Below are 25,636 nucleotides of genomic sequence, written 5' to 3' on the forward strand. Positions count from 1 at the left end.
GTAAAAGTCAAAAACTACTGACCTAAAAATATGCGGATGAGAATTTTTTGTTTAGTTTATTAAAAATAGGAACTAATGAATAAAATTCTTAATATGTTTAGGTCGAAGAATTGTGTACAGTTTATTCTACTAGATAATTATAAATGGAAAAGAATTAATACTTTGTATATAAAAAAAGTTTGTTGCAATTTTTTGGGTTTTATGTGTCCATCGTTGCAATGAGTTACAGGTTCATAAGAGCTTCATCAAATTTAGAGTAGGAAATCTAACAAAACTTTTTTAGAATATATTCTCAACCTACATTATTGCAAGACTCATTGCCCTTTTAAGTTCAGCTTGCAATCATTTTCCAGCAACTCTGGTTTAGAAAAATTCGTGAAGATCGGCCACATTATTGCGATATTTGAATAAAAATGAAATTAATAAGAAAGCTGATAAGATATGTAAAATTTTTTGATGCTGATTGAAGCAACTCTAAAAAGAGAATACTTTAATTAATAATTGGTGATATTTCCACAAGAATCCTTCAAGAAATTAATTTTATAGCGAATTTTGCAAGTTATCGATGAAAATTGCAACATCAAAAATTTATCAAAGCTTCAAATATTGTTTTCTCAAAAACTAAAAGTTATTTTTCAAAACGGGTTGGTTCATTGGAAAGAAGACACTTTAATTAACACTTTGGGAGATTTTCATACTCATATTCCAAGAACTGGATTTTATACGAATTTTTAAAACTTAATCGGCGAAAATTGCAAAATTAGAAAAAATTGTCGATAATTCAAAAAATTATTTCTCAAAATCTAAAAGCGATTTTTCAAAACGGCTTGTTGCATTCAAAAGAGGACACTATAATTAATAATTGGTGATATTTCCACAAGAATCTTTTAAGAAATTAATTTTATAGCGAATTTTGCAAGTTATCGATGAAAATTGCAACATCAAAAATTTATCAAAGCTTCAAATATTGTTTTCTCAAAAACTAAAAGTTATTTTTCAAAACGGGTTGGTTCATTGGAAAGAAGACACTTTAATTAACACTTTGGGAGATTTTCATACTCATATTCCAAGAACTGGATTTTATACGAATTTTTAAAACTTAATCGGCGAAAATTGCAAAATTACAAAAAATTGTCGATAATTCAAAAAATTATTTCTCAAAATCTAAAAGCGATTTTTCAAAACGGCTTGTTGCATTAAAAAGAGGACACTATAATTAATAATTGGTGATATTTCCACAAGGATCTTTTAAGAAATTAATTTTATAGCGAATTTTGCAAGTTATCGATGAAAATTGCAACATCAAAAATTTATCAAAGCTTCAAATATTGTTTTCTCAAAAACTAAAAGTTATTTTTCAAAACGGGTGGGTTCATTGGAAAGAAGACACTTTAATTAACACTTTGGGAGATTTTCATACTCATATTCCAAGAACTGGATTTTATACGAATTTTTAAAACTTAATCGGCGAAAATTGCAAAATTCGAAAAAATTGTCGATAATTTAAAAAAATTATTTCTCAAAAACTAAAAGAGATTTTTCAAAACGGCTTGTTGTATTAAAAAGAAGATACTTTAATTAATAATTGGTGATATTTCCACAAGGATCCTTCAAGAAATGAATTTTATAGCGAATTTTGCAAGTTATCGATGAAAATTGCAACATCGAAAATTTTATCAAAGCTTCAAATATTGTTTTCTCAAAAACTAAAAGTTATTTTTCAAAACCGGTTGGTTCATTGGAAAGAGGACACTTTTATTAACACTTTGGAAACTTTTCATACTTATATGCCAGGAACTGGATTTTATACGAATTTTTAAAAGTTAATCGGCGAAAATTGCAAAATTCGAAAAACTTATCGATAATTTCAAAAAATTATTTCTCAAAAACTAAAAGCGATTTTTCAAAACGGCTTGTTGTATTAAAAAGAAGATACTTTAATTAATAATTGGTGGTATTTCCACAAGGATCCTTCAAGAAATTAATTTTATAGCGAATTTTGCAAGTTATCGATGATAATTGCAACATCGAAAATTTTATCAAAGCTTCAAATATTGTTTTCTCAAAAACTAAAAGTTATTTTTCAAAACGGGTTGGTTCATTGGAAAGAAGACAATTTTATTAACACTTTGGGAGATTTTCATACTCATATTCCAGGAACTAGATTTTATAAGAATTTTTAAAACTTAATTGGCGAAAATTGCAAAATTCGAAAAAATTGTCGATCATTTCAAAAATTTATTTCTCAAGAACTGAAAGTGATTTTTCAAAACGGCTTTTTGCATTAAAAAGAGGATACTTTAACTAATACTAGAAAGTGATAACAGCGACAGTTCTGTTAGTAATGAATGTGATGATGAATTACAAGCGAAAAGAAGAAAACTAGATGAAACTTCAACAAGAGATTTTATATATCGTATTGGGATTGTAACAATGAGGTTGCTAATGACAAACCTGATATAAATAAAGTTGTATTAAATGGAAAAAGTCCTATTGGGGTTGAATTTGATTATTATCTGCAGTGTTCAACACCTAAAAGAGATACTAATTCCAGTGAATGGTGGAGTACTAAGTAATAGGCTTTTAATATCCGGCCAAAGCCGGATATTTGGTAACTATCCGGTATCGGGCCGGATTTAAAAAATGGCCGGATAGTTGCCGTTTATCCGTTCGTTCCACCACTACTTTGTACTATCTTTATCTAAAAGATGAAGCTTTGAACAAAGTTCATGTGATGGTACTGTATCTGATAAAAATACAGGAAACTTGGCAGTCCATATTTTTTCTACAGAACCTGTGTTTTTCTTGATTGCAATCCATAATAATTTTGCAATTGTATCTGCCATCTGGTAGCTTTTTGGATTTTTTCATAAGGTTTGAATATGACAAACACACTCAACCTTTTTACGTCTATTTTTTCACCAAAAGGCTTGTCATCATATTCGTTTTAGTAGACCTTTGGATTGACCTTGTACTGAAAATAAGTGTCTTCAAATCATTTGTTCCAGAAAAAACAACCTTTTCCATAATAAGCCCTAGTTCCATCGGATTTTCTTTCACAAGGATAGTACTTGTACAAAACACCAACATAGACAATTTTGCCTGGCATTAAAGAGGACACTAGAAGAATTTCTTTTAGTGACATATGGCCAAGCTTTTTGCAGAAGCCATAAATTGCGATGGCAGAGTCCTTTGGGTTAGACTGTTTAGAGTTTTATTCTAAGTTTACTCGAGTTCCTCTTCCATCGCCTCAAGAAACTTTATGATATAGGTCTACAACACCTTAAACGTTTTTAACTTCAAGCTTCCCTTTACCTATAAATCGCATACTGTAAACTAATCTACTATACATCTTCATTTGGCTTCTACAATCCTATGTGAATTTTGGCCTCCCTTACTATCTCGCCTCATCTTTCTCTGGCCACAGAAACCTTCCATAAACGCCGTTCCATGCAGTCCCTGCGTGCCACTGCCCTTCCATCGTATTTTTTGTAGCACCACTCATCTCTTGCTGTGGGATGTCGTGCGTACGCATTCCCTACCCCATTTGAAACCCAACATCTAATATTAAGGTCATCAAATATACACTGAACATAACAATATCATATAAGTGATTTTTTTACAGCCGTTTAATTAAGAGGAATATTATTGTAATTAAAAAGTTATTACCGTCAAATATAAAAACAATATGTAATAAAATTAAACTTAATTTTATTTTATTTTATATATCTTACATAATTAAAAATATGCATTAATAATAATTTATATCATACAGACAGTCTAACATAAACTTACATTACATTAGATATTTAAGACTAATAAGAAATTGGAAAAAAGAATTTAGTGCAGTGGTCAATTAATGTTAATGTTATTGAAAAAGAAAAGAAAAGAAGAGATTATGCAAATTAGTGCTGCAATAAATAAAATTTGTACAAATACTCTATTTATTCATCATCACAGTCTTTTGAAGGGTTTTTTCTTCAGTCCTTGTTTTAAGTAAACACATCCAAATAAGTATTTCACGTTGTTGGTATATCACTTTGATCAAATTGTTTAATTTCGTTAATACTTTTCTTTTCGTGCTCCTTTATCTGTTTTAACACGTCTTTTTTATTAACCTCTGCTCGAAGTTGTTCTTGCCTTGTAAAAAACTCACTAGGGTGTTTCTTATCATCCCTTTTCTCAAAGTTATCCTTTTCCAATCGTCTTTCTTTCAGGTTTAGTTCGTCAATTTTTAGTTTTTCTTGTGGTAATTTAATTTCTTTTTTTGTACTAGTTTCAATATCTAATTCTGAATCATCCTTTGGTACATTTTCTTTCAATTCATCATAATTGAGATTATCTGTTTTAAGTTTTAAAAAATTTTCTTTTGGAATTGCTGGATTTGATTCAAGTGGTTTTGGAGTTTTATTACAATTTTTGGATACTTCATCAATTTCTTGTTCATTTGAAAAATCGTTTTCTTCCAAACTGTCCACCTGGCGTTTGTTTCGTGAAGAATTAATCGATAAAATATCTCTCCTAACCGATTCTAAAACCAATTTTGGGTCTTCTTCTTTCTCAGAGTTATTTTCTAATTTTTCTTTGGATGTTGTTTGTTCTATTTTGATATCTTTTTTCATATCTTGTTCAATAGAATTATTTTTTTCATTCACTGGAGTTTCTAAAACTATTTTATTCTTGATTGAGGCTGTATCCACTTTTAATGTAGTAATTGTTTCTTTCTCTTGTAATTTTGTTTGATTTAAATTAGTTTTGTTAATATCTGGATTATACATAGATAAATTCGATTTAGCAATTGGTATAGGAACAAAATTTTCAGGTACTCCCAAATTATTACTCCTACTTTCATTGCTATTCATTGCATATACACTTTTTTTAGGCTGTTTCACACTTTGTGGCTTTATTTCAATATCAACTTCTTTATTTATTTCTTCATTTTTATTTTTTTTAGGTTCCACCAATTCTTTTAAAATATTTTTTTCAGTTGTTTTATCTAAATCTGATGCCATATGACCCATTACGCTTTGAGCAAATTGTTTAATTTCTTTGATACTTTTCTTTTTCTGTTCTTCTATCTCCTTAATCATATCTTTTTCAGCTTTAGATTGGCTAATTTCTGCCCAAAGTTGCTGTTGTTGTGCAAATAATTCAAGCTGTTGCTTGTGCAATTGATCCAACTTAACTTCTTGCTCTGCAAGCTTTTTGTCTTCTCTCTTCTCAACCTTCACATCTTCTAATTGTTTTCCTTCAGGTTTTTGTTCATTAATTTTCGCCTCTTCTTGTTGTGATTTTATTTCTTTTTCTTCTTTTTTAATAGCTTCAATATCCAATTCTGAATTATCCTTAGGTGGATTCTCTTTTAATTTGTTATCAAGGTTGGGAACATTATCTGGTTTTGGGATATCCAAAATAATTTCTTTTGAAATTATTTCTTTTGTTTTATCTGGTTTATTTTGAATTTTCGGTTCTTCAACAACTTCTTTTGGTATTTGTATATTTGGTTCCTTTTGTGGTTCAGCTTCTGGTTCAACCGGTTGAGGAGGCTCATGACGTACTTCATGAATAACTTCGTTTGATATTTCTGGTTGTACAATGAGATCATCCTTTTTACTGTTAACATTCGGAAGATCAACAATATTAACTGAAACAAAAAAACATGTTTTGATTGACATTTAATATAAATTAGTTGAAAAAGCATACTTGTAGTTGGTATATCCACAATTGCTACGTTATCCAGATCTTTAATGGGATCAACAACTTCGATTTTATCAACAATTATTTTATTAGGAGCTTCAACTTCAACGCTTAAATTCGCATAAGTGCCTAAAACCATGACTAATACTCCAATAAATATCATCACCTAAAAAAAATAAACGTGATTTTTGCCTATTAAATATAAAATAAGCCAACCTGAGCTAAAATTCGTTCATTAGTATTCTTCTTTGATAAACAAATAAAAGAAGTCGCTGGGAACAGAACACAAATTAAAATTCCTATTGTGGATCCAATTAATCCGAGTACCAGCTCAATGTTTGGAATTAATATTCCAATTAACAATGAAATTGAAATAATTGCGACTGTTAAAAAACGAAAATTCGAATCAGGAATATAAGATCTTCCATACTCTAATGATTTGTACGCCTAAAAATCAATACATTAAAAAAAAATAGTTTAGAAAATAATTTTTATTTTACCTGAGCGTATGTCATTGAAAATAAACTTGCTCTACAAGGAAATATTATCAATGGAAAGCTGACAGCAACAGATAATACGAAACCAATCTTTATTATCTCTGTTATTACTGATGATTTAAAACTTAAGAGTATATTTCCGGTAAAAGGTTGATCACAAACGGCTATATAGCCAAAGGTGCCGACAAATATGTAAACACAGGTACAAATATTTACTGCCATACGTATCATATTGTTCATTCGATCCAAATTTGCATTAGGAATTGCTTGGTATATTTCAAATAGTTGCCTAAAACGGAACAGAATATAATTTAAACGTAAATTTGTTGAAATACACGCATTTTTGTTATATTTTTTTCTAGAATGTTTGCTTTATATCTCTATTAATACCAGCAATAAGGAAATAGAATTAACATACAACAAAAAAACTGAAAACCAATATAACAAAAAATGATTGAACTGAATTGAATCTTAGCACAAAGATTCTGTTTCAATGAGTCATCCAACAGCGATTTTTTTCACATCACTATCAGAACTTTATGGAGAGGCAATCAATAACATTGAGGTTCGCGAGAATTACGAACCAGATTACGACCAACCAAGGATCAAAGGAAATACCTGATATTAAGAGAAGATAGAAGCAGCCTTGAGGAAAACAAAAATAACAAATCACTAGATGAGGCTAACGCTTACTTGATTACTCTATATTAAGAGATCATTTTAACCTCTGCCTCTACAATAACACGATTTCCAATAAATGGCATAATTCTATCGTGATCCTACTCCATAAGATGGGTGACATAGCTGAAGTAGAGATTTATAGGCCAATAAAGTCATCTTTATACATTCTTCACACAAATATAACCATTCGATTAGAAAATAAGTATGATTTATATCAGCCAGTAGAACAGGCGGATTTTCGTCCAGGATTTGGAACAAATGTCCACCTCCAAAGTATTAAAGCACTCATCGAGAAGACAATAGAATATAACAGACCGTTGGTTTTGGCGTTCCTCGGTTTTCACAAGGCTTTCGATACAATTGAGTTGATGGCACTTCAAGAATGCAGAGTCGATTATCGATACACCAAACTTATTATAACATCTTCAAAACTGCTACAGTGATGGTAAACGTACGAAGTGAAGAGAGCTAGGAAGAAGAAAGTCAACGTTGTGGAAAAACTCAAATGAAACTGAAGACTAAGAATCATAGTGTTACTCCTAGATATTTGCAGAATGCTAAAACTGAGAATGATTTGCAGATATGAAATGAACTTTAAACCAGTACTGTTAGGGAGTGAAACATGGATTTGTAGCGTGTTTCTTGAAATATTGTCATATTATTGAGCCGTAGTATTTCTTTGGCCAAAAAGAATCTTGTGTTGGCCCTCCAGAATAAACGCATCCTCGGACATTTCAGACGGACTTAGAAAAATGAGTTGATACAAAGTATCTATACGTTATTATTGTTGTGAAAAATGGAGCAGCAAATATATCTCAAAGGTATTCGGCATTGATGTTAACAATTACTCTAAAAATAGAATAAAAATGAACCTGTTGACACCTTATAATATTTTTTTGACATTTTTCCCTTTGTAAATATTTTTTAATACATTTTGACCAATTCTAACACATGTTGATGCTTTTGAATATTTTTGATCAGCGGGACAATTTTTAACGGTGTTCTATTTATTCTTTTGCAACACTTTTTCATTCAGTTCCTTTTCATTTTTTGCGTATATCAATATGTCGTCCTGAAACGTTACTACACCTTTACAGTCTTCAAATATTTGAGATATAATTCTATAAAATATTACACCTGCACAATTGATTGCAAAAGACATTCTCAGGAATCTATATCCGAACGGTATCTGAAATGTGCAAATTTTTGAGCTTTCTTCATATTGATTCTAGTGGAATCATACAATATCCCGTTTTTGCGTCCAATTTTGTAAAACGTGTTGCTTCCGTTAATTTAGCTGATATTTCTTCAAACCTCGAAAATGGATAATGTGATCTTTTAATAGCTTTGTTCAAATCCTGTGGGACAAGGCAAATTCTAATTTCATATTAGCATCTCTTTTTCCATTTTATCTGCTTTCTCTATTTGTTTTGCTTGTTTGTTTGTCGTTTCTCGGGTCCTAAATATTTCTAAATTTTTCCATATCTAAATCTGTTACTTGCAGTAACGACTCTTTTAAGTCTTTGTTTATAATTCCGCTTATAAAAACGTCTTTTACCAATTGAATTGTTAATTGCAGAAAGGATATATGCCAATAAAACTTAGTTTTGAGAAAAACGAACAAAAAATGTCTTTTTTAAATTTGGGCATTATTATTTTTAAATTGCAAAGTTTCTTTTGGCTAGCAAAAATATCAACTATTATCAGTTGTTTTTGCCATAGATCATAAAAATCAATTTGTGTAATTAATTTTTAGTAAGATTTAATTATCAAAATCTTATACCCTTCCTGCAGTTAACTCCAAAGTTAATAAAAAAGACGGATATTTTTCAAGAAAAACTTTATTCAACTAAATACATGAACAAAAACTAAACTTAATAAATACCAACTCAAATACATTTCCTTATTCTATAGTAGGCCAATAAAAAATTTCATTCCAAAACATGGCTGTTTCTGGAGAATCTTCGACATACATAGCAAACTTCTTAATATGGTCCATTTTATCAGGTTTTATAGCAACTTTTCCGGAAGGATTGCTCAGTTGCATTGGGCCAGTTATATTGTTAGAGAATTTCAAACAAAAAGTGCTAAATATGATACCATTACAGAACTCCTTGGCAACCACGACACCTTTTCCATTATCCTTCCTATTCCGAATGGTACTGTTTTCCTTTCCTATACCTCTTCTAGAAGTTTCGACAGAAACACCAGTCTTTAAAATTTATAATATCCTGTCCATCTATTACATGAATCATGACTTTCTGTTTTGAAGTAGAGTTCGCTATTATCTCTACGTACTGTTTTACAGTATAAACACGTTCCTACTTTCTTTAATTTTCGCTTAATGTGGGAAAAATCTCTATCACAAGGTAGAAATGAGTGTCCTCTAATAGGAAAGTATTGTTCTATTTAGTCGAATCTACCTGTATCTGTCAAATAAAGATACATTCGAATAAGAGTGTTATTTTTGTTCTGTCCAGGATAGTTGTCACTAAACAAGTGTAACTCTTTGACATTATCAGGTGTATAATTTTCAATATTTTGATACAGAAAAGAACAAACTTCATTGGGCACCCAACTTCACTTGTCATCATGTTATGAATACAGAACAAACTGACGGTTAATTGTCTTACATAAAAGAGATCCTGTACAGGAGTTTTTGGTAGTTGCAAATTTTGCATGAAGTCGAAAGCTAATGCTACAACATTATTATTTTCTTTTGATAATGTTGTTGATTTTGATATGTAAAGTCGTATAAAACTTTTTGCTCATTTAACATTTTCGCTTAGACTTTTACTCTTTATTTTTATTGAAAGGTTTTCAAGTTGTGCAACATGTATCTACTTGCTGCCTACCAAATTTAAGATCAAAATCTTCTTTAAATAGTTTATTATAATACTAGTATTTCATTTTAGTATTTGGAGTTTTCACCGTTAATTCTGAATTGAGGTAGTGATATTCCTTTGATGAGTAATGGGACGTTTTTACAATAAATGAAGAAATATGTTCGTGAATTCGTGTTTTATCTATAGCACTAATCGCATTAGCACTAGTCTGTTTCCCTCTTTTATCTTTAGGTGTCATGCCATTTTGTAATCTTTTATTACTTATTGAATGCAAGCTTAAAAATGCATTTTTACGTAATATTTAAATGTCGAATTACGCAATTCTAATGTCTTGCTGTTTGTATTTGTCCGCGGACGACGTTGAGCTACCTTCTTTATTTCCATGTACCCTTATAAATACAGATCTTGCTCATCTGTAGTTGCTAAATTATAGAATCTAGTAAAAATTTCTAACTGCTGGTCATCATCGATTTTCTTAAAACATTGTTGTTTACAATGACAAGGAGTTCCAACACACTTAGCAACAATAACTGAATCCTTGTAATGAACATACTCTTTGCACTTAGCCCTAGAATAAAAACTGCACCTAACCTTAAACTATCTTTCACTTGCGATAAATGAACATACCGGCTATTTTTCATGATGGTTCTTTTATAATCATCAGAATTAACGACACCTCTTTTACGTTTAGTCCCAGTTAATTTCTCCATAATTTCAAAAATACACACATTTAACTGACTTACAACATACAAGGATCTCGAAAACTGTGCACTACACGATGCGTGTTCTCCAAAATACATGCAGTTGCCTGCAGAAGAGATACTAAAGGGTATAGATTGACTTATACCCTTCAACAGTATATACGTTTTATGCGAGTCTTCTTTATTTGATTCACTCATTTTTATCGATTTTACTTTCCCCTGTCACCATGTTCTATTTGTTTTAATAATAAAGTGAACGCGAACAAATACAGAGCGTTATTATTACCAAAACAAACAGAACAAACGTTTTATTTAATATTTAGACATTACTCTTGGACCGTTTATTATATTTGTATGTCTGGATTAGGAAGAATTTGTGAAATCAACGTCAATCTACATCCGCACAAAGTAACATTTTATGAGTTAGGTTTAGATGCATCAACTTCCATTTTGTGCACATCAAGATAATCTAATCGTAAGAGAAAACTAAAGGAGCTTAGAAATCATGTTCCCTGATACAGTCGTCTCTAATATAAAGCGTTTCTTTGCATTACTACACTTGCTTCATCTTAAGTGCCTTGATAATTTTCGAAAAATGTTGAAGTTGCCTAATTGAATGGGTCCTAAATTGTGATATAGAGTTTATTGCCAGCTCCAAAACGTTTGCGAAGGTGACATTTCATACAGCCTGCATGCGTTTTAACTGCTCTACTACTAACATTGATAAACAAGATGAATGCTCAAAACATTAACAAAGAGGTCTTAGCCTCTATTGCTATTTATTGTAATTTAGTAGAGTGTATACTGTACATTTATTTACAACCTAACCCAAACTTCTAAATCACTGGCTAAGTATAACTTGAACATTCTATTTATACATATAAGAATACAAAATATAACTTCTAAAGTCAATTACCTTGTGTTACCTTGTTAAGGTAACCAATGTTACTTTTAATCAGCATTGCGGATTTTTATCTATTAATCATCAATTTACTTAATAGAGTTGTTTTTTTATAGATTACAATCTCATCAAATAAATCACAGAGAATAAACACTTATAATCACTCAAATAAATTTAGAACTAATTTAATTCAACCTTAATCAATAATTTAATCATTGAGGTTGATTAAAAATAGCAGGATAAAAATATTATTTTATGAATTAAAATGTAAATTAAGTAATACTTACGTTTGACAAAATAAAGCCATCGAAAATATAGGTAAACATTGTAAAATACCTTCAGTTCTCCAAAAATATACATGGTTGTACCAATCACCATACATAAGATGTGGTGCTGATTCAGCCATAATCTGAAAGACTATAAGATCTAACAAACGTTGACAATAAAAGTAACTCAATTTCCAAATTAAAATGTACCTTTAATACTAAACACATATAAAATCCAATAGCTGCTGTACACACAACTGTTAAACTATCCACTTGCCTCAACAAGCCCAGTGGTAAGACACAAAATACAGCCAAAAATATTAATACAGTAGTTCGAAGTGTATCTGTCACTGGAATATCGGCCATATCGGCAACAATTTGTGGTCCCAAATCGCCCATAACAACAAAAAAGGCTATGCAGGTACCTAATAAAAAACCTATAATTCCTAACTCAATAGTTAGTTTCCCAAATGAACCAAATGTAAAGAATGCTAAAAATATTTAGGTTAAAATTGATAGTATGATAATAAATACATACCTAAAGATTCAATTGATTTATGTTTTGCAATAACTGACGATTTTAAAAGAAAATAACAAGAAAGTCTGGAAATAATACTGCTCACAATTAACATTAGACTGGATAAAATCAATCCACACTGAAAATATGCAGAGTGAAAAATTTTTTAAATTATTCGAATTGTATTTTAGTTACCTGTTTGAAACAGTATGGCATTGCTAATATGCTAACTCCAATAATACTATTTGCTATTGTCATTACGTGTCCTCCTTGTGAATCCATTTTATATTCTTTTCAAATTATACCTTTATAGTTTTAATCAACCTCAAATCAATTTTTTAATAGTATTTATAATTCAACTCAACAACTCTCGTGCCGTGGTGTTATACACAAATTTTTGACAGCAACTTGTCAAATTTACTTCATAAATACCAACATAAAATTAAACAACAAACATTAAATCTTATCCTTTTTATATAGAACTTTAATCTATACAAGTAATAATACAATTAAATTGTACATTTAAAATATATATTTTGAACTTATAAAAACATTTGTTTAATGAAATTGAGCAGGAACATCTTTTTGTAACTAAGTACTAGTTCGAAAAAGTTGGTGATACTTGAGTTGAGCGCCAATTTTATTTCTAACCTTAAATTAAACTTTTTTTGTGTGGTAATTTTTCTTGTTATAAAATGGATTTAAGAGGTTGTTCGTTAAAGTACTTCATGGAAAATGAAGAAGTTTGTCTTAATTACATTAAAAACAATTTAGATCAGGTAAAACTTAAATTTCAAGCAAATATTTCATGTCTTACTCTTTTAAATAATCTTCATATAGATTCCTTATTTAAATGCAATCAGTATGGATGGGCTAAAAGATGGTGCCTTGGTGAGATTTCGAGGGATGGTTCAAGATATGAGAAGTTGTGAGTATTATCTTGATAAATATGAGATTAAAAAGAAGGATACCGGAGAAGTAACTTATAAATCGGGTCGATATCAAGATATTATTGAATGTAATGTATGAACAAGTTTATAATGTTAAGTAGGAATTTCTGTAATCTTTTTTGTAATTTTTTAGGATAATGAAATGATCAATCAGTTCAGTAATCGAAATAAAACCTCAGAACGTCATCCTTTAGTTCTTATATCTGTTCCTGGGTTAAATAATTGGGTTACTGATGTAAGAACCTTATTTTTACAGTAAAACCTTGATATAATGGACTAATATGGCGAAGGGAGTGTCTGTTATAGCCAAAAGTCTGTTATATGAAACTTTTTTTTTAATTTTGCACTTTAAACTGTTTGAATGAATAATTTTAATGCACACAAATTCGGACAGCTATGATACACTGTTGCATTAACCCAGCTATTAGTTAGTTTTACTTTTGTTTCAATAAAAATATACAAGTCTAGCGCTGAATAACAACTAATACTAGAACTAGAAATGTTCAGTTTTAGCTGCATGCTCTTAAGACGGCTGAACACAAATGTTTCTAGTTTTAGGTCAATAAAAGTATACAACAATCTAGCACTAATTAACAATTAAAACTAGAACTACCGTCCTTGATTTATACATCATATAGACAACTCTGTGAATACTCTGACTTTATCTATGAACATAGAATAGAGCAACTTAAGGAATAACTCGAGTTGGATTCTATCTATGAGCGCTAGCATTTACAGTGAAACCTCTCATAAGCAGGGCACTCATGGTTCTGCTGATTTTGTCCGCTTGTTGGAGGTGTCCGCCTAATAGAGCATGTAAAAAAACTACGACATTTTAATATGTATTAGAATAAAAGTACATAGTTGTATTATTTAAAATAAAACAGGAAAAACACAAACGGAAAATCAAATAACACTTTAAATATAAAATTATTAAAAAATGTACTATGTACAAATGTACATACATACGTACTAAAGTTATTTACATATTTACAAATTCTAAAATGTTCCATTGACGCATATCTAGTATTTTTTGCTTAAAAAACTAGGTTGAAAATGATCTAAAGTTTTGAAGTGTTCAAATGCAATGTAGTCGTCTTTTGCAAAAGCTTCTAAATTGTTAATTACTTTGAAAGCCTCATTATATGTAGTAATTGTGTTGCTGCTTTCAACAGTGTCACACTTGAGATCTTCTGGTGCAGGATCATGTTCAATCACATGGTCAATGTTCAAACTCATCTCTTCTCTTGCTGCATTATCGTCGATTCGAACATAATTTTCAAGATTTTCTTGTATTATGTTCATTTCATTGGCACACCTTTGAATTTGAACTATCGTAGATAAAGGCAGATAATCTTTCTGTTTATATAGACGGAAATCTTGACGATCAACCTTCCACTAGCGGTTTTTTTCTTCTGTCCCGTCCTTGGTTCTCACTACAGGATGTTAGATCTCAGACCTCCTGAGTCTAGTTGACCCTAAATTATGCCCAGGTCCAGATGGTTTGCCTGGTAGGCTTATTACCAGTTGCGCGGAGGAACTAGCTATACTCTTATATCACATTTTCAGTTTCTTTATGAAAGTATCTATCTTCGCTATGGAATGGAAAAAAGCAATTGTAATACCAATTTTCATGTCTGGTAAAAAACACTTGGTCACTAATTATCGACCGATTTATCTTCTCCCTATCGTTTCAAAGGTCTTTGAAAAACTAATGTATAACCACTTACAGCACTGAATTCACCCACAAATCATTCATCAACATCATGGTTTCCTACATGGATGGTCGGTAAAAACAAACTTGGTTAAATTCGTTAATTATGTTCAGAAGTCTGTGAATGATTGGCCTTCGACAAAATACATCACAAAATTCTTTTCGAAAAACTTAATAAATTTAACGTACCGAATAGCTTACTATTATGGGTTGCTTCTTTTATCTGTGGCAGACGCCAAGCAGTGAAGGTTAACAATTATGTTTCCCATTTCACGTCTGTTACGTCAAGCGTACATCAGGGCAGTCATCTTGAACCAATTTTATTCTTAGTTTATATTAATGAGTGTTTTCGTCACTCCAATTTTTTGCTTTAGGCGGGCTACTTTTTCCAGGATTAGTTCCATATCCGACAGCTTGAGGAGGATCTTGAACGTCTGCAAGGCTATTGCCTCAAAAACTATTTGTTTCTGAATTATGATAAGTGCTATCAAATTACATTTAGTAGAAAGAGATATCCTAAAAATTTTATATATCGCTTGGGAGCTAATTATGTGAATACTACATCTCAAATTGTATCGGATGCTTCTAAATGGTTAAGGTTTATTATTCGTGTATCTCCTTCTTTTACCAATATGCGGCACATCGTTTCCTTGTATACGGCGTGCGTCGGTAGCGTTTTGAATTTTGCCTCAGTTGTTTGGAATCCCGCGTACGCCGTGTATGTGGATCGAATTGAGGCTATGCAGAGGAGGTTTTTGAAATATTTGGTCCACAAATTTAATCTCCCTTATTATACATATCCCAGCGCTGCTTCGTTTTTGGGATTTGTTGAAGGATCGTCGCTGTGTATTTGATATGATGTTCTTATACAGATTGGTCTGCGGTTTGCTTGATTCTATGGTGCTCTTGCGGGATGTTCGCCTTAATGTAACGTCTTATACCACTCGAGTGATGCCTCTCTTCAAGCTACCTGCCTCTAAATCTACACCAATGCTGTACTATTGCACTTCTACAATAATTGTTGTAATAATTTTGATTTATTTGTAGTTTCACTGAGAGTTTTCAGACGTTATGTTTTGAGTTTGAGTATTTGTCATTAATTTAATTTAATTTTGTTATGAACTCAGTTTATATTTTGATTTTTCTTTTTATTATTGCTGATTATTCTCTTTGTTGTTCTAATTTTAATGTTGTTCTAGTTGTTTAATGGATGCTTAATTGGGGTTTTCCCTGTATATATCCCGAATATAAATAAAATAAAATAATCTTCTGGATCCCATTCGAATGATGTAGAATCATCATTATTTGTCTGAAAACCAGCTTTTTTGAAGCAATTTTGTATCGTTGCTGACGAAACTATATTCAAGGCTGTTTTAATGTAATAAAGTGCCAAAACATTTATGAACTTCACTAACTACGAAGCAGATCTTACTTGATCCATTTTTAATAAAATGTGGTTTAGTATTCACCTTGGATAATAGAATTAAAAGGTCCGTATGATCCCCTGATCTAGTGGTTGACACGTTGATGTATTGGGAGGTAAAAAGATAACTTGTATGTTTTGTAGCTTTACCTCACGAGGATGGGACCCTGAGTTGTCCAAAAATAATAAAATTTTTCGTTTTTGCCTAACCATTTTCCGCTTCGCTTTTCTGATCACCAGCAAATCTTCTTTTTGCCCTGACATATTAGCACAAAGTAAAATTGTAAGACTTTTCTTGGAAAGTTTTTCACCGCTACATTTTTTAGTTTTAAAAACAAGTGCTTTGTTCGGTAAAGCTTTGAAGAAAAGGCTAGTTTCGTTGGCGTTGAACACATCTTCTGGCCAATACCCAAGGAGTAGCGCAGGCAACTTAGTGCTAAACTGATTTACGTCGTCTTGATTGGCATCAGCTGATTTTCCAGAAATACACTTAAAACTTAACGCGTGTTTCTTACGTCATTTTTCTAGCCAACCATTGGATGCCCGAAAGTTGGCAACATTTAAATTTTGTGATATTCCATGAGCCTTCACTAAACGTCCCGATATTGGAATGTTTTGGCTACGAGCACGAGGAAACCAATTAAAACACACGTTGTCAATTTGAAGTCCGTCAGTTTTCAAAAAACGCTTATTTTGGCCAGTATTGCTTCCTGCCTCCCACTGCATACGAATATTGTTTATATTCTTAACAAATTCTGCGGCTTGACTTTTTCCGATATTAAATTTTTCGGCGAGCTTCCGTACTGATAATTGTTCCTCTTCCGAAACGTTAACAACTTCTATTTTTTTACGCAAACTAAAAAGTTTTTTACAAGGCGTCATTTCAAAAATTTCTAGCACACACTATTTGCATAATAAAAAGAAATCAAGCCATAAAGCAAGCAGCTGTCGCGCAGATACTAAATAAATACGACAGAAAAGAAAGATTTAGTTTCGCACTAAAGCGAACGGAAATAGGTAATTCCCCGGTTTCAATATACTTATATTATTTGCGCGCGCGTTCCTTTCCGTTGTCCCATTGTTAGAGGTTCACATCCGGTCAAAAAATTTTTTGAATCAAGAGAAATTGTTCGCGTCCGGTTGTTAGAGTTTACATGTAAAGAAATAGGCAAACGTTTAGTTCCAGAATATTTGTCGGCTTAATAGAGGTGTCCGCAAGGATAGGTTTCACGGTAAATATAGTGCTGTGTTAAATAGATAATACCTATTAATAGCATGAATGGGGTCATACACACTTATTAAATTTAGAGAAAATTTTTATGTCAAACGATATATGCAAGTATATGCATGAACACAAAGTAAAAGAAATATTTTGATCAATTTTATATTTTGCGTAATTTGAAGTAAAAAATAGCAAATATTCAAACGAAATAATTTCGCGGCTTTTCTGTGACGTAGGAACCGCACTGCCTAAAACAAGTTAAATTGTCCGCTAGATAGCGCTTGCGGTGTGACAGTGTCAAAATAAAACCATGGATGTAATAGAGTGTCTCTATTACATCCATGAACAAAATATAATAAACATAACCTACAAACACTCTATCTCTTTTCAATACAACCTAAATGACGTTCATCTCTTTCTCGCATTTGAGCGGGTAGCAGGGGACGTAAAAGTGAGAATCGTACGTCATCAACGCGGGAATTTTAAAAGCGCAAATGGGTATATAAATTTTCAATAATTTTTTTAACAATGACTGTTCGAAAATATTAAAAAAAAAAATAACGGTAACTATATTTTTATATAAACTTTCAGAAAATATAATAAAAAAAAAATCGTGTATGACCCCATTCAAAATATTTTGTCCATTATATCCGAAGTCCGTTCTAACGCGGTTCGTTATATCGAGGTTTTACTATACTTTAATAAAAATTAATTTATATTAATTAATTTATTCAAATTAAATCATTCAGATTGAAATTACCAAATATGGAAATGACGTTGAACCCTCTCTTGAAGTTACCAAGGCAAATACAAAAAGAAAAAGTTTAGAATCTACAGAAGAAATGGAGCAATCTAGTTCTCACTCAACTGAAAATGAATCTAAACAAATTAAAAATGACACTGAATCTTCAAAAAAATTGTGTGATGAATCTGTAAAAGAATCCCTTCCAACTCAATCTAATCAACCACTTTCTGCGGAATATCTTTTAAATTTACCTTTACCTGATAGAGGTGGAAAAGTTTGTATTGTAAAGATATATGAAGAAGAAATTGATATAAAAGTTAATGAAATCTTGGATGTTGTCGGTTTTATATCATTAGATCCAAGAATGACTCAAACATCGCTTGAAAATTCATTATTTGATTGCGAAGAAACAGAAATTCTTGCACATCATCCACCGCCTTCATTAATTCCTCGAATACAAGTTGTTCATTGGAGTAGAACTCATCATGTTAATCCACTATTTCATACAGAAATTGATTTGAGCATGGAGAAAGCTACTATGCTATGTACAGAGCTTAAAATGATTTTCACAGAAATTTTGTTTGGGGATTCTTTGGCAGGGAGTTATTTGTTTTATCATTTAATATCAACCGTTTACTTAAGAAAAAATTTGGCTGTTTTGGGAAAATTTACATTAAATTTTTCAAATATTCCACAATCATTAGTTTCTGAATTTGGAAAAAATTTGTATGAAATTATTGAATTGTTAGTTACTCATAGTCATTATTTACCAATGACTTTAGATAATATGAATGAATTACCTTTTATTCCAAAGTAAATCTATAGTTTAATCACATTTTTTGTTGTTATTTATTGTTACTTGATTTTAGAAAAGATGTTGATGCAAATAGATTAAACAGCAGTGTTCTTCAACTAGCTCCAAACACACATTTAATTCTTGACGAGACCCAAATGTCTCCAGGAAGATTGAACTCGTCGGGATGTCAAGCTATTGCAGCTTTAAACCGATTAATTAAAGACCAAGAAATTAGTTATGATTTTAAAGTCTACAATGTTGATTTTTGTCATAATATTCCAATTTTAATTGTTTCTGAAGGAAAATCAATGTTGCCAGTAAGTTATATTTTTATATTATTCAATAAAACAATAATTTAATAATGAAAAATGGCCTTAATTAATTTAATCTTTAATCAAATTATGGTTAAAGTTATTAATTTTGGCCTAAATCAAAAATCACATACCAGGTGCAAGTATTTATTGAGTTTTAGATATTTGTGTATGCTAAGGTGGACAGATTAATTAATAATTAATTTTTAAGATTATTATTTTTTGTTTTTAATTTAAATTTAAGGCGATTGTTTTTTTTTGTAGTCTGATTACCATGTTATTCTTCAACCAAATAATGTACATGTTGAAACATACTCAGAAGTATTCCCAGCTGCTAAACTTTTATTAACCCAAGAATTATTAAATGATTTACGTCAGTACTTAACGTTATCAAAACATAAAAAACACGAACTTCCGCAAGATATTGAATGTGTAAGTAAAAATAATAAAACACTTTTAGTTAATTTTAAAAGTTTTATTGTAATAGCTGATTGAGGAAGATTTTGTGAAATATCGTCGTGAATACGATATTAACGCCCAAGATTTACACCAACTTTTAGATTTAGCAAGATTGGTTGCTTTTGGGGATGGGAAATCAACTATTGATAAAAACAGTTGGAAAAGTGCTTGTAAATTAGAAGAAGAACGCTGGTTACGTATAAGAGGACTTTAATTTATTACGTTTATTGTTAATAACAGAAATAAAATTTGTTTGGTACTTTTGTTTAACCTTCAGTTTTATAGAAAACATTTAAGAGGATGGAGTATAATTGGTCGGGATCTAAAAGGTAGGTTTTTATTTTTATTAACGTTTCCCAGGAAATAAATTTGTTGAATTCTTCTAAAAGAGGCTAAAATTAAAAAGAAAAGTATTATTAACTTATATAATTAATATATATTGCAACTTTAATGGTTAACCCTTTAATGCACTTTGATATGATATAGTCGATTTATGAAGACTGAACCATCAATTGGAACGTCTTGCATTATTTGTGGACTGACTAATTACTGACATCCAATTTTATAAATTTATTAAATCTTCTCTATCTTTCTCCACAAAATACTTGCTTTTCAGTGGGAGATAGATCTATTGTGTACATATTTGACACACCACATTTATTAAAGGCAACTTGTAACAATCTAATCATAAATAATCTTTTAATCAAGCGAGTAAAAATATCATGGAATTATATAGTACAATTTTATGAAAAGGGCTGTCGTTAGAGGAATAGACAGACATCAAAATTAAGTAGTTCATACATATCGCCTACTAACTTTGAAAAAATGAAGGTGAAATTTGCAGAACAAATAATAAGTAGAACTGTTGCTAGTGGTAATAATTAGAAACACACCTCGCGCTGGGCGCATTACCAGCAGAATCAATAGAAATTCAAATTCAATAATCTGTTCGACATTTTAAATGCATCACCATCTTCAACAGAAAAGTTTAGGAGTCCATATAAAGGAGAACTTTATAAACAACAATATTTGGATAACATGATAGCATTTATAGCAGATTAAAAAAGTACTCAACAAAAATGGAAAGGATATCACCACCCCTTAAATGCTTAAAATTCCCATCAAATCATGAATCGCATAAAAATGTTACGGCAAAAATTAGAACGGGTTGGTTTCACTTCAATTTCTACCAGAAATTTAAACCAAGATTGTTTGGAAAATTTTTTTGGAAGTGTCCGGCAGCAAGGTGAAAATTGGAAAAACCCAATTCTTATTCAATTTGAACGGTTATTCACCAAACTTGTTTGTCAAAACTATTGCTATAATAACAACAATAATTGTATCAAGTGTATTATCTATGTTGCAAGCTTAATATTCATTAAATAAAACCATCAAAAAACTAACTTGCTATTTATTATAAATTTACAGTCGAGCCGGTTTTGGGTTACCCCATCTTCAGCGGCAAAAATCAGAGCATCTGATGAAAAATGAATTAAGTGCAAGTGAAACATTATGCAATCTGATGGATTAACAAAATGAATGTTAATAAAAATGTTATACGTAGTGATGGCGCCGTGAAAATTTAAAAATGGTTCATTAAAATAAAAGCTAGTGAAAAAGTGAAGTGTCGGCGGGATGAGTTGAGACGAAGCGGGGCCACTTGGTAATTTCTTCGGAGGTATATTTTCCTCGCCCTTCGAACGAGCGCCATTGTGGTCCATGCAGTTGTTTTCACATCGCCAGCAGACCATAGCAGACCTCTTCATTCAATTTGGCGACGTTCCAACGGTACGCATATGAGTGTTTTGAATCGTTTGGTGTTCTTAAATGGAAAACCAAATGTATTGGTGAAACGTTAACGTATTGGCAGTGTTTACTACAGTACGCTCCGCTCTGGTAGCCATATCAGGGAAACGCTTCTCAGATTAAACTTAACCAGAGTATCAAACTATGATGATCGTCATCTGAACATAAACAATTTCACCCTTCTTATTGATCATAATAAATGTTATTTATTATGTATTTTGTTTATGTACTAAAAAAGGAAAAAATGAATATATTTTGATTGTTATTAAAATATGTGTAATTTTTTAACAAGGAGTATTCGGCGTTACGAAAATTTTAGAAAGATACTGAATGTTTGGGAAACACAATTTTCTGCTTGGCAATGAACGTGTTAAAATAGAAAACCTTTTGAGCAAATCTTGGGCATATGATTTCAACTGTTGAAAATAACTAAGCAACAGTTGTATCAGTTTGGGCAACTTTAAGTTTTACCAATAAAAATAAAAAAGTGCGTTAAAGGGCTAGTAAAGTAATAATTACCATTATAAGAAACCATTGGTGGAGCAATTTATAGAAAATCGGTATATATTTAGTATGTCCTAAGTTATTAAATAAAGTAATTACATCACAGTAAATATAAATTGTTTCTTGTAATAAACATTGAACTATTTCAATATCTTTCGGAGTCATTGCATCTATTGCTTTTGAAATGTATTTCTTTACATATCTCACAGTATCCTAAAAACACTCTTTTAAATTTCGTCGAAAGGATTTTTGTATGTAAGATGAGAGATTAATTTAAAATTCAATTTCATAATTCTTCGATTGATAAGTTATAAGACATGGTAATAATAATTAAATTACGCCTTATACATAATAATGTAGCTTTTAATACAGGGTCTAAAGAAACTTTTGTTAATTACTTCAACCTTAAAATATAAATAATTAAAAAATATAAATAAATATGTTACATAACCGGTAATATGTCTGATAAAATCTTTACAATATTGAGCAAACTATAATATTCTTAACTTCATTTCTTTATTTGTAAATCTTGTCTAGTAGACTCAATAATATCGTTCAATAAAGAATGAAGTGTCTTCTCAGATGACATATAAATGTAACCTTAGGTTAATTCTTACCAAGTCCTCACATAATGTACATCAAAGCCACAATGCGATAAGTGTGTCGAATCCAGATTTAACTACACCCAAGGAGCTCACAACTAATCTACGTGCCAAAAAAATTGCAACGCCTCGAAAGAGCTGAGTCACAAAGCACAAGTTTTACAAGTAATTTGTGTTTATTTCAGTAGTAAACCATTACAATTGAAAAAAAATACCAACAATTTATGTCAATAAAATGTTACATTCCCACGACTGTCTAACTCTGCGAGTCATGCTCTGAATGAGATGATGGTATATTGTGGAATCTTATCCCAGGCTTGCTGTAGATGACGACGAAGTTCCTGCATGGTGTTTGTTGCTTATGGTAAACGCCTTATACAGCGACTCATCATATCCACACATGCTCGATCGGGTTTAAATACGGAGAGCGAGCAGGCCAGGGGAAGAATTGCTACTTATTGATGTAGGAAGATCTAAGACTATCTGTCTTAGATCTCTCATCCAGTCAACAGCACACAAAGACAAAGACTCATTTGTCTAAGGCGGCTATCTTTACGTTGGTTAGTCGCTCGAGGACGACAATGTTGATTATGTTCTTTAGACCACGCAGTCCATGCTCGAAGCACTGTTGAAGGGTTTCGATTCAATCTTCGACCAATTCGCCCTTTTTCAAAGTCAGACAATTGGTTAAACCGCGGTTTTCTACCAATTCTAGGCATCGTTATTTACTTTGTGATGCAGTTTTGAACTTTCCTGTTACAGATTTTTTGTTTCACAGCAAAAGAACCATATAAAAACTTTTCAAACAATTCTTTGTGTATCGAGATGATGCTTTTATCACCCACTTTTTACATGCATCCAGTTGTTTCGTTAAGATTCTAGCTTGACGACGAGGTGTTGCAATTTTTTTGCAATCCAATTCGATACCCAATATTTATATATTAAAACAACCTATAGAACATCTTTTCAATCTATGATGTTGTCCTCGTTTGAAATAAAGAGCAAAAGAACATAATGAAATGATACGTTATCTTAAAACTGTTAGCGCATATGAACACTGATAGTTTTCACCTTGGAAAAGTGTATAATATTAACAATTTTTCAATGTACTTTAACTGGTTTAACCAGTTAAACTGCTTGTTTTTCTTGACCATTTATTTCTCCACTGGTAACATGGATTTAATCAATTTTAACTCATATTAACGATTTTCATTGGCAGTTCAGCATGCTAACAAAATAGGCAAAGTTAGAGAGATGATATACACAGACTTTTATAATTGTATTTGAATAGTCTTCAACATATAACTTAAATGATCAAAGCGATCATTTTGTTCAAAAAGGTTGCGACAGTTTGTCTCAACTAGATCCAATGTATACTATTGAATAAAGATCGTTTTGAAATAAAGTATCTACTATGTGCAATCATACATACAGAGGGAAGTACTTTAAACACCGATACCTATAACGACATGCTGATGTTTCTCAAGTGGGTTTGTCACTGCTGCAATCTATTAGCTATGGGTTACTGTTTAACGACAGATTATTTTTATACGTCTCCACAATTAACAGAATTGTGATAAAAAAGATACAAACTTGTGTGGAACTATGCGCCATAATTGATAAGAATATTCTATGGAGTTTTTAAAGCAAAACTTTATAAAGGTGAGATAACTACATACTAACGATATCTACTAATCATTTCAGTTTTTCCACTAATCATAATGAAAAAACTATGATTATGAAATGAGATGGCAAAAAGGACATTTGCCTTTTTTCTACAATACATAATACTGAAACAAAGAAAACTAGAAAAGGAGATTTTCAAAGATAGTATGAATGCTATCTAAACTACAACGATACTCTAACAACTACAAAGAAGGATAAAAATGGTATAAAATTGTTTTCCATTTATTGAAAATTTCTGTTTGGAATACCTTTGATTTATATCAAAAAATCGGCGATCCGAAACAAATTACAATTTCGACAAACTCTGATAAAGAAAAGACAACAAAATACCATACTACCAAAAAAATTCATTAGTAGAATTAGCGGTAGAGTCACTAGCGTATTTTTAAGAGGGGCGACAAGTGGTAGAGTAACTTTCCACGGTGCTATACCACTCTACTCTACTACCACCAACTGCTGTACTCTACCAGTTACGATTTCATTAGGCGAGTTTACAAGATAGTTAGAACTTACCCAATATACTCTACCACTAATTCTTCTTCTGAAAACCCGGCTTAAAAGACACTTTCCTAAATATGTACCAAAAAAGGCACTCCTTATACAACTCGCTTTATGTTGCAGCAAAAAATTAAGAAGGAAACTAGATTATATTACAACAGCTGTAATATCATCGCAATATTTTTTGCTAGTCAAATTAAAACAATAATTTAGGATTGATTCGCAAGGAACAACAGCTTCTTAAGACTCTGTAGTCATATTTGAAAAAATTCTAATAACTGTTTTAATTAACTACTTTAGTAAATCTTTATACATTACTGAATATGTATAAATTCGCATGGTTCTTCTCCAATTCCATATTTGTGTAGCATAATATCTCGCTTTATTATTCTTAATTTCCGTTTCTGTTTCAATAAAACAATTTAACTTTGTTCCATTAACATCAATATCTCTAAAAGATAATAAAATCAACCTAAAATAGAAAAAAGAAATATATATTTTACCTACAGCAGTCCATTAAATTTTTGCGTACATTATCGGTTTGATTAATATTTATTTCTTTATGATTTATGATTCGAGGTATATTAAGTGATCGTGGTGCTATTAATGCATCAAGAAATCTATTACTTACGCTACAAGAATTGAAATAGTTCAAAGCTTTTGCGGCCGTAAACGCGGTTTTCACGTATTCCGATACGTTTTTCAAACAATTAAAATATCTTCGTTTAAATTTGACCAAATTATTCACCTTTAACGGATTTGGTTTGTTTTTCTTTCTTTGCATTTTCTTCGATGACATAATTTATACTTTAAA

The 25,636-nt window shown here is 31.0% G+C and overlaps 3 protein-coding genes across 6 annotated transcripts; 1 reads left to right on the forward strand and 2 right to left on the reverse strand.

The window, feature by feature from the left end:
• Positions 1–3,929: 3,929 nt before the first annotated feature.
• Positions 3,930–12,516, reverse strand: LOC111413788 (putative sodium-coupled neutral amino acid transporter 10). Of its 3 annotated transcripts, none has more exons than XM_023044894.2 (8): positions 12,302–12,516; positions 12,128–12,245; positions 11,800–12,080; positions 11,611–11,732; positions 6,198–6,483; positions 5,914–6,144; positions 5,704–5,863; positions 3,930–5,644 (listed from the first exon to the last, which is right to left on the reverse strand). In XM_023044894.2, exons 1-8 carry the CDS (start codon positions 12,386–12,388, stop codon positions 4,020–4,022), a joined length of 2,910 nt encoding a protein of 969 aa, XP_022900662.1. In that variant the 5' UTR covers positions 12,389–12,516; the 3' UTR covers positions 3,930–4,019. The 3 variants fall into 3 exon arrangements, with proteins under 3 accessions (XP_022900662.1, XP_022900664.1, XP_022900665.1); XM_023044896.2 differs by having other exon boundaries at positions 11,611–11,749; positions 12,302–12,378; XM_023044897.2 differs by lacking the exons at positions 12,128–12,245; positions 12,302–12,516 and having other exon boundaries at positions 11,611–11,740; positions 11,800–11,875.
• Positions 12,517–12,724: 208 nt separating this feature from the next.
• Positions 12,725–19,996, forward strand: LOC111413784 (mini-chromosome maintenance complex-binding protein). 2 transcript variants are annotated; one of them, XM_023044890.2, is made up of 7 exons: positions 12,725–12,885; positions 12,947–13,129; positions 13,190–13,291; positions 18,165–18,973; positions 19,030–19,273; positions 19,532–19,699; positions 19,755–19,996. In XM_023044890.2, the coding sequence occupies exons 1-7, from the start codon at positions 12,802–12,804 to the stop codon at positions 19,938–19,940; spliced, it is 1,776 nt and encodes a 591-aa protein (XP_022900658.2). In that variant the 5' UTR covers positions 12,725–12,801; the 3' UTR covers positions 19,941–19,996. The 2 variants fall into 2 exon arrangements, with proteins under 2 accessions (XP_022900658.2, XP_071053247.1); XM_071197146.1 differs by lacking the exon at positions 12,725–12,885 and having other exon boundaries at positions 13,046–13,124.
• LOC111413787 (uncharacterized) lies at positions 19,920–25,621 on the reverse strand. The gene is made up of 4 exons (XM_023044893.2): positions 25,326–25,621; positions 25,141–25,273; positions 22,052–22,249; positions 19,920–20,118 (listed from the first exon to the last, which is right to left on the reverse strand). The coding sequence occupies exons 1-4, from the start codon at positions 25,619–25,621 to the stop codon at positions 19,993–19,995; spliced, it is 753 nt and encodes a 250-aa protein (XP_022900661.2). The 3' UTR covers positions 19,920–19,992.
• Between the last annotated feature and the right edge of the window lie 15 nt (positions 25,622–25,636).

Source organism: Onthophagus taurus, chromosome 1 (assembly GCF_036711975.1).
Source record: "Onthophagus taurus isolate NC chromosome 1, IU_Otau_3.0, whole genome shotgun sequence".
In the NCBI taxonomy this organism is placed as follows: domain Eukaryota; kingdom Metazoa; phylum Arthropoda; class Insecta; order Coleoptera; family Scarabaeidae; genus Onthophagus; species Onthophagus taurus.

Coding starts and splice junctions, on each gene's coding strand:
- LOC111413784 (XM_023044890.2), top strand. CDS start 12,802: ATGGATTTAAGAGGTTGTTCGTTAAAGTACTTCATGGAAAATGAAGAA. Junction 12,886..12,946: donor TTAAAAACAATTTAGATCAG/GTAAAACTTAAA, acceptor ATCTTCATATAG/ATTCCTTATTTAAATGCAAT. Junction 13,292..18,164: donor TAAATAATTGGGTTACTGAT/GTAAGAACCTTA, acceptor TAAATCATTCAG/ATTGAAATTACCAAATATGG.
- LOC111413787 (XM_023044893.2), bottom strand. CDS start 25,621: ATGTCATCGAAGAAAATGCAAAGAAAGAAAAACAAACCAAATCCGTTA. Junction 22,250..25,140: donor TGCGAATTTATACATATTCA/GTAATGTATAAA, acceptor GAGTGTTTTTAG/GATACTGTGAGATATGTAAA. Junction 20,119..22,051: donor ACCAATGGTTTCTTATAATG/GTAATTATTACT, acceptor TTTTAATTTTAG/CCTCTTTTAGAAGAATTCAA.
- LOC111413788 (XM_023044894.2), bottom strand. CDS start 12,388: ATGGATTCACAAGGAGGACACGTAATGACAATAGCAAATAGTATTATT. Junction 12,246..12,301: donor TGCCATACTGTTTCAAACAG/GTAACTAAAATA, acceptor GCATATTTTCAG/TGTGGATTGATTTTATCCAG. Junction 12,081..12,127: donor TAAATCAATTGAATCTTTAG/GTATGTATTTAT, acceptor AAATATTTTTAG/CATTCTTTACATTTGGTTCA.